This window comes from Penaeus japonicus, unplaced genomic scaffold, assembly GCF_977035675.1.
Source record: "Penaeus japonicus unplaced genomic scaffold, GWHDUDI00000001_assembly GWHDUDI00000009, whole genome shotgun sequence".
Lineage (NCBI taxonomy): Eukaryota > Metazoa > Arthropoda > Malacostraca > Decapoda > Penaeidae > Penaeus > Penaeus japonicus.
The window spans coordinates 7,696,997-7,705,776 of record NW_028234411.1 but is presented as its reverse complement, the minus strand read 5'-3'; the positions used below and the strand labels follow the sequence as shown (position 1 = coordinate 7,705,776).

The window sequence follows — 8,780 nt, the reverse complement described above, 5'->3', positions numbered from 1 at the left end:
GTAATTGAATATAACCATCAGCCATCCGTTGTTGTTTTTTACAGCAAATCAAAATATTCACATAGCTCACTTACACCCCACCAGTGCTTAAGTTTTTAAATACCAAAAATATGCACAGAACTAAGAAATGCTTACTGACTCTTATTCATTCATTCTCTTCTGTTAATGCTGGATGGCTGCCATGAGTCAACTCTTCTTGCAATTGCCAAGATACTGTCTGGCTGAAGTTCTCTATAAAATATTTCTTTATGTACATATGTTACAAGAATTACTACAAAAAAGGCATATTCATCAGGATCAGGAGCTCAAACTTCTTTTTTTATCTCTGAAGAAAAAGGATAGCGTAAAAATTGTTTTGTAGTTTTCCAAAATATTTACTTTTGTATGTCTTACAGGTCTGGTTCCTTCCTTTATTACTATACAATATAGTATCAATAACTGTCCATAATAAAATAGAAATTTTCATCACTATCATTAATATTACAATACCAAGATACAAAACAATATGAATATTCTCTCAAGAGGTGCAAGAGTCAGGGCAAAAACACAGAACATTTTCACTGGAAGCCACAAACCCATCCAAAAAAGATTCTCCAGGACACCAAAATGCCTGTAAAATAATAGTATCTGATCCTCAAATCCAGTTTTATCCCTTTTGCCGACTATACAAAAAAAACTTTGCTTTAAGAGTTTACATTTTCACATCAACTTGGTTATAAAATGCACTCTTCTTAATCTGGAACTCTTCATTATGTGTGTGGTTTTGGTGTGTGTAGGTAATCGTGTGTGTGTGTGTGGGTAATCGTGTGTGTGTGTGTGGGTAATCGTGTGTGTGTGTGTGGGTAATCGTGTGTGTGTGTGTGGGTAATCGTGTGTGTGTGTGTGTGGGTAATCGTGTGTGTGTGTGTGGGTAAGTGTGTGTGTGGGTAAGTGTGAGTGTGAGTGTAAGTGTAAGTGTGAGTGTGAGTGTGAGTGTAAGTGTAAGTGTAAGTGTGAGTGTGTAAGTGTAAGTGTAAGTGTAAGTGTAAGTGTAAGTGTAAGTGTAAGTGTAAGTGTAAGTGTGAGTGTGAGTGTGAGTGTGAGTGGGTGTGAGTATGGGTGTGAATGTAGGCAGGTGTGAGTGTGGGTGTAGGTGTGGGTGTGAGTGTGGGTGTGAGTGTGGGTGTGAGTGTGGGTGTGGGTGTGGGTGTGAGTGTGGGTGTGAGTGTGGGTGTGGGTGTGAGTGTGGGTGTGGGTGTGGGTGTGAGTGTGGGTGTAGGTATGGGTGTAGGTATGGGTATAGGTGTGGGTGTAGGTGTGGGTGTAGGTATGGGTATAGGTATGGGTGTAGGTATGGGTGTAGGTATGGGTGTAGGTATGGGTGTATATATGGGTATAGGTATGGGTGTAGGTGTGGATGTAGGTGTTGGTATAGGTGTGGGTGTAGGTGTAAGTGTGGGTGTAGGTATAAGTGTAGGTGTAGGTATAGGTATAGGTATAGGTATAGGTATAGGTATAGGTGTAGGTATAGGTGTAGGTATAGGTATAGGTGTAGGTATAGGTGTAGGTATAGGTGTAGGTATAGGTGTAGGTATTGGTGTAGGTATAGGTGTAGGTGTGAGTGTAGGTGCTGTTTATAGAATAGGATCTCATAGTATACAGAGCAAAAGATACCGTTTTAATACTGTAAGTATATACAGTACAGGGCATTACCAAAAGGTACTGCACCAATTGTTCTGGAGCGAACAACACATACTGGAATTTTTAATTATTATATGGCATAGTTTGGGGAGGAATTATATTATATATAATATACATATAAATATACAACTAGAGAATACTAAATGAGAGAATTTTTGGTTCTCCATATTACAGGCACAAATTCTTCGTCACTAGAATCCTCTTCATCCTCCGAATCTCTCTTGTTGTTTCCTCTTTCTAACAATTGGCTGGTCTTCTTCTGGTCCAGCTCTACAACTCTGCAAAAAGAGAAGACAGATAAAATCTTTACCATGACACCATTGTATTATGTGTGTACAAATATAAGTTTTGATTTCTTTTCTCTCTTTATTGCTCATTGACATGCATATCAACAGGGTGCCACAGAATCCTGGGTTGCTATGGGCAGTATTTAGGGATACTACAAGATTCCAAAGGGAAATAAATCTAAGGATGAAAAAACATGGAACCTAAGCATTGTTACTAGCCAGAGGTTACAAAGATTCAGCTGAGTTTCGGCGTCACCTATACCTTACGTACAGTTTTGCAACAAGTTTGTTTGTTTTTTTTTTGCTTGCCTTATTTAGTTATCAATGATCATCATGACTCTTCTGGTGTCAGTTTGTATTTGATGAGTTTTATATTAATCATTTGGGGATGTGACATGTTTATATTTTGTTTAAGCTGCAGTGAGTTGTGGACTACGCAAAAGTGCACTATGCTGTAGAGGTCAATTCATGTAAGGTAGAGGGGGTGGGGTTGTTATAAGAAGAGGGTGCTGCAGAAAGGACCATGTGAGTTTCTTGTGACATCGCCAAGAAAAGTTTGGGACCCACCATTCTTCATCAGTAAATCAGTCTATGTTTCCTACTATCACATTGGAATACTACACTTATTCCTGTGTGGGATATTATTGTCAAATGAACCATATTCTTGTACCCTTCTTTGGTTGCCTTTCACTAGATTAACAGAATGTAATTTGAACACCACACAAAACTTACTTCTCTAGATATGCAATCTGCTCGTTGGCCTGTTCAATTTGTGTTGCAAGCGCTGCTTCCTCCTTGTCTTCCTCAATGATCGTTCGGCTTACTTGCTCCGCCGCTGATACTTCTCTCATAAAGGACATCCACTCCTCAGCCTCCTTATCTTTATACTCCACTTTACGTGCCTGGAAGAGCATAATTAAAATGTGGATAAAATCAAACCATATATTTTACAAACATCTACACAGATCTATTAAAATTAGATCATTGTCCATCCATTCTCATTATAAAATAAAAATTATTTCAGTACCATGATGTTATCAAGGCAATAACATCGTGAGTTCCTTTTGATCTACATTGAAGAAAGGTATGGATCTAAATGAGTATATAATCGTGCACAGGGAAATTAATGATCTTTTTTCATCGTAACAATACCTTTGCATCGGCTACAGGATCATCAAAGAATCCTTCAGGTAAAACTTCACTTGTGTTTGGTTTAGGAGGTTCCTTTGGCTTTCCCTGTTCTTCCTTAAACATGGATTCTTCTTCTTTTGGTCTTGCAGGAGGCTGATCTTCATCAAAGAAACCTTCTGGTAAACCTAAAAAAAAATACACCAAAAATATCATGAAATTGCATAATGTAAGATCAACTCTAAGATCAACTGATACCATTACTCAATGTTATTCCTAATTCTACATTTTCTATATTTTGGGAAGTAAATTTCTGAAATAATCTAAATAACAGTTCTCTATAATGACAGGGTATTTACTAATCTATATATCTTAATTTGCTTGGAACTGTCTCTCTCAACAGTTTGGTAAATTTGCTATATAATACATAATGCATTTATACACCTTAATGCATTTGCTTTCCTTGAAGTACATAGGTCATGTGAGCAAAATTTAATGTGACAACATTAGGTACAATCCCCTGAGCTGTGGTCTCTAGTAGCCTTATTTGACTCTAGAACTAGACTCAAATCAGGTATTACCACCATTTTGGCCATGCACAAGCACAATAACTGGGGAACTTGGGGAGTCAAATCTGGGTTATTTGCCTATGCCCTGCTATTCTTTTTGTGGGTAATAAGAATATAGAGTCTATCATCTTGTTAACCCATTCACGCCAGATGACATGTTATCATATTACGGGAATATTTGGCTCCAGTCAGATAACGTCCTATCACGTAATGATCTCTCCCTCTAAATACACAATTTATATAGTTACATATATATATTCTCTTTGAACTTGCATTTTCATAAGCACATTGTGCTTTACATGTCAAAAAGATTAAAAAAGAAAATAATAATAATAATAATAAAACACTTTCAGCATCCCATAGAATCGAACAGATGAAAAGAGTTCAGAGAGACATAGCGCGGCATCGCACCAGGAGAGATCTCGCATGTGGAGATTGCGTGTGCTTGTTATCTGCACGGTGGGAGCAGCATTAGGCAAATAATTGCCCCAGTGCAAATGGATTATATTTACTAAACATCATTGAGAAGCCAACCTAGATACACCTAGCTCAGGGGAGTGCCAGTGTAACATCAATCATCCAAAATGAGTGGCAGGGTACTTGGTAGCGGACGACGGACCAGAACTGAGTCCGAGTATTGGAATGCTGGCTTTCCATTTCATATTCATAACTCATTTTAGTTTGTAAATTGTGAAATATTTAACATTCAAAATTTTAAATGCTATGTAATTTCTCACTACAAATTTTACATGAAACTTATCGACCAATAATGGCACATTTGCTCTAATAAAGAACACTCAGCTATTGCAGAACATGGTCACAATAAGTATAAAATGGTATCACTTGCATTACTTAATAGTGTGACTGTCAGTGAAGTGTAATAAACAGACAGTTATATTCATGCTGGAAACTGGTAAGAATATTACCACATTAAAAACTAGTATTATTGCAAACCACATTAACCCTCTCTGGACGGGTGGTACACTAAGGTACCGCGCATTCAAGGCCGGTTCGTTGGGTGACGCCATACGGCGTCGTTTATTTAACTGATTTAGGCCTATGCATTCGAGAGCCCCGGCATTGTAACATGCAAGGCTGGAATGCCCCCGTCGTGACTGGGTTAATTACCTTTAAAATTTCAATTCTACTCTGGTGAATTCAGATGACTGATATCAGACTTTTTCACTACAAAGAACTTGCATATAAAACAAATGTATTCTCAATCCTTAATTGATATTCACATGGTAGTCATTTATGTACTGTACATGTAGGCTGTAAACTTTTATTATTAACTTACATTCCCTTCAATATCATAATTTTTGCACAATGATCAAACAAAGCTAATAGGATTTCCTAAAGAGCATCATATTTTATTACGATAATTGGGAAGCCATAACGACTTTCTATATAAGACCATTTTGGAACCTATAGCTGGTTTTTGCTGTGGCACTCACAGCTGTAAGCACAAGTCACCTTCCTCTTCTACATCTTTTATGTTTTTGTTTGTTTCTTTCTTTGTTTATGAAATTTTATGAAATAAATTGTTTTAATCATCTCATAAAATTGTATTACTTCTGTCAGACTGAATGCAAAGAACATAATGAAGTGATATGGACTCTATACTACAATTTTAGTCAATTGCAATACTGAGAAGGCTTGGCAGATGGTTCATATAAACCTCATAATATAACAAAACACAAACACTGACTCTAGTGTCATAAAGAGTGAATGAAAAGGAGAGAGAAAGCACTAGGTATGTCACATGATTCTCCATCCCTCTAAATAAAAACTCTGTCTGGTTAGCAGCACAGTTTCACTAGTGCCAGTTTTGTGAAAATGATACCCCACATCCAATGAGTTAATAAAAATAAATTAGTTACCAACCTTTACATTTCCTACCTGTGATTTTTACTACAAATTAATATTTTAACCCATTGGGTACAGGTGTAATGACATACATGTTGGCACTGATTAGGCCTTAAAGACAGGTGTCAATGCGTACATGATGCGACATCAGGATTTGCGCACACTGTCATGAAGTATAATGGCTGTAACAGCGTTAGCTCCAGAGCTACGGGGTTCCAAATTCAGCTTAAACCTGTATTTTATGATGGATTTATGATGGAATGATGGATATTGTTTGGGCTAGTCTGCGTTACCCAGAAGGCGGAGAAAACCCTTTCCCCATCCCTCAAATTTCTAGCCAGTGCCACTAGTGTTGTAGACCATCTGCCTTGACGACTAGTTAGGTCGTTAGGCGCCCCATCGGCAATGGGTTAACTACTGTATACTTTTACATCTCAAAAACTTTATATCAGACATTTGCCATCATGCCAGCCCTCTAAATCACAGCTGTAGGCAATGACTACTTTCTTCCACATACCGTTTCCTTCTGGCTTAGTCTCATCATCTTCAGTTTTGATTTGTTTAACTGGAGGCTGAGCAGGTTCAGCTTCCTCATCCTCACTCTCTGATGATGATGAGTATGTGCTGAACTTTTTCAAGATCCCTAGAACATCAGAGGTTAGATGAAAAAAGGAAATAATAACAGTAATAAGTGTTCTGCAATTTAAAAAATGACATGGAAGAGGTAGCTACATAATAATGATATCAACTTCAAAAGAATTGCAGAACTATTTCCATTTCCCTCAACATTATCCTCATTCCCATGTATACTTCACAATTTAGTAAAATAAAAAATAAAAAAAAATGTATAACTATTTCTTTCTCTTACTGACAAGTGAAAAAAGAACAATATGAAAAAAAAAGAATGCCTTTCTTAACTTTATAAAGAAATTTACTTACCTTTTGGCTTTGCGACTGCAGAAGTTGCCTGCTTTTTATTGGAAGTCTGAGGTGGTGGGGAAGCAGCTCTTTTCTGTACAACATTGTTCTTGATATTGCTGCTGGACTGCTGGTTATTTAACTAGACACAAGGAATATCAGAGCGATTATCAGTGATCCAGTTGAAAAATATACAAAATCATTAAAATCATTGATATCGCTAAAAAACAATGCTGGGATAAATATCACTTTAAAGGTGTTTAATAGTGCATACCTGTTGTTGTTTTTGCTTCAGTCTTGTCAGATTCTCAAGATGTGAACGCTTATTTACATGTGCTTGCCAGATGATGGCACTTTTCACTACAGTTCCACATACAATGCACATCAGCTGACCTCGACTATTGTATCTGTAAATCTGGTTAAGGAAAACTCTATCTTTCCATTCATGCTTTATCTCTAGATAATACATAAATTACCCAGTCTTAGTGGAGAGTGAAGAAATCACTTACTTTCTCATTTACTTTCTGGACACCTATGCACAGAAAAATCTATGCAACTAATGCAACATCCATCTTACTTGATAGCTCTATGCAGAAGTATATCATTTGAGTGTACTAAGCCAGTGATACCATAAAACAGAAATATTAAGAATTAACCCATTGCCGTTAACCCAATCCCGACGGGCCTGGCGATAAGTGGAAACCCCCTACACCGGGCCTATGCATTATTGCATTGGGAACGTCACACTGGTGTGTCGCCCCGGCATCAGGCATTTAGCTGTGTCACACAGGTGTGACGCACCGTCATCATAGGGATAATTAAGAATTAACCCGTTGCCAATGGCCTGGCAAGAACTGGCAACCCCCTACGCCGGGCCTAAATAATATCGCCTCAGGGACGTCACACTGTCACACGGGTGTGACACACCGTCATCATTGAGTTAATCATGGATTATACAGCACAAGATGTTTTTATCATTATCAAGCTGTTTATTACAATCTGGACCATAATATTTTACCCTATTTCAAAGAAGGTGGGTTAACCCATTCCCGCCGGCACTGTTCTGTCTTTGCATGGCTGCAATGCTGGGGCTCTCAAACACATAGGCCTAAATCAGTTATACGATTGACGCCACATGCTGGCACCCGGCGCTATGCATATTACATAATTACCGTCTGTGGACGGTGGCCGGCGGTATCGGGTTAACATTCAGTTTAGTAAAACACACAATGATTTGTGTGATACAATGAAATCAGTGCATTAAACATTAAAATAATTTATATGCTCTCTCTGTTTCTCCTTTATGGGAACTAGAGGTGAACCATTCCCACACAATTAATTATCTAAGACAATCTCTGCAAAGTAATCCCACCATTGCTTATACATACTGAACTGCAAGCAGATATTCAGCAACCATATATTTTTGCAATGTATATATATGCGTGTATGTATGTATGTGTGTGTGTGTGTGTGTGTGTGTGTGTGTGTGTGTGTGTGTGTGTGTGTGTGTGTGTGTGTGTGTGTGTGTGTGTGTGTGTGTGTGTGCACATTTGAATGTGTAATCACACATAAAACATACATGTACATATGTGTATAAATATAAACATATGCTGTGGCCTCCACAATTCGAGCTCCAGCAATAGTCAACAAGCCAAGAAATATGTATTTTCAAGGAAGATAAAGCTTGTATGTGTTACTGGTAACTTATTGTCAAATAAGGATCTAGACCAAGCTCTCTCTTGTCAGAATAACCGTGGGGGGGATTTGTCAGCTCTTATCCAAGTGAAAAGCACAGAGGCAATGGCATCGCTTGGTACACATCTACTCTGGATAATTAAAGCATTAACTTCAAATATAAGAATATATGATAAGTATCATAATGAGCAGTCCATAATCATCACTATAAATGAAAATAACCACACTTTCAAAACATACTGAAATTAATTGGCAAAATTAAATACCAACTAATAATTCATATGAACCCAGTTCATTCCTACTGCATCTCAATCGCACTTCAAACCTGAAAATCCTACCTAGATTACAAAAAAACAAAAACAAAGTAAATAAATTGAGTCATCATTGCAAAAAGGATACTTGGCGTATGGAGAATCCACCTGCTTCGTTATCGCCTTCGTCTTTATCTGCTCTTGCATGAGCTTCTTGATATCATCAGGTCTCCCTCGGCTGACACTCATTTTCCCAGACGTCTCGTGCCTTCAAATCAGACAAAAACGGACAGCTTGTGTCTCTTCTTCTCCTCGTAGTCCCGAGGCTCCTGCGATTCGAGCTGGATGTAAACACAGACGCGATTCTCACACGGACCGAGATCCAC

At 38.0% G+C, this 8,780-nt stretch overlaps 2 protein-coding genes across 2 annotated transcripts; one reads left to right on the top strand and one right to left on the bottom strand.

Annotated features, from left to right (window-relative positions):
* Nucleotides 1-1,265: 1,265 nt before the first annotated feature.
* LOC147471252 (uncharacterized) lies at nucleotides 1,266-1,827 on the top strand. Its single transcript, XM_086539673.1, has 2 exons — nucleotides 1,266-1,354; nucleotides 1,391-1,827. Exons 1-2 carry the CDS (start codon nucleotides 1,273-1,275, stop codon nucleotides 1,825-1,827), a joined length of 519 nt encoding a protein of 172 aa, XP_086395799.1. The 5' UTR covers nucleotides 1,266-1,272.
* On the bottom strand, nucleotides 1,761-8,780 carry LOC122257735 (zinc finger protein 830). The gene is made up of 7 exons (XM_043023222.2): nucleotides 8,543-8,780; nucleotides 6,723-6,855; nucleotides 6,470-6,590; nucleotides 6,048-6,173; nucleotides 3,120-3,283; nucleotides 2,700-2,869; nucleotides 1,761-1,958 (listed from the first exon to the last, which is right to left on the bottom strand). The coding sequence occupies exons 1-7, from the start codon at nucleotides 8,641-8,643 to the stop codon at nucleotides 1,820-1,822; spliced, it is 954 nt and encodes a 317-aa protein (XP_042879156.1). The 5' UTR covers nucleotides 8,644-8,780; the 3' UTR covers nucleotides 1,761-1,819.

Coding starts and splice junctions, on each gene's coding strand:
- LOC122257735 (XM_043023222.2), bottom strand. CDS start 8,643: ATGAGTGTCAGCCGAGGGAGACCTGATGATATCAAGAAGCTCATGCAA. Junction 6,174..6,469: donor TGCAGTCGCAAAGCCAAAAG/GTAAGTAAATTT, acceptor CTGATGTTCTAG/GGATCTTGAAAAAGTTCAGC. Junction 3,284..6,047: donor GACTAAGCCAGAAGGAAACG/GTATGTGGAAGA, acceptor ATTTTTTTTTAG/GTTTACCAGAAGGTTTCTTT.
- LOC147471252 (XM_086539673.1), top strand. CDS start 1,273: ATGGGTATAGGTGTGGGTGTAGGTGTGGGTGTAGGTATGGGTATAGGT. Junction 1,355..1,390: donor GGGTGTAGGTATGGGTGTAG/GTATGGGTGTAT, acceptor GTATGGGTGTAG/GTGTGGATGTAGGTGTTGGT.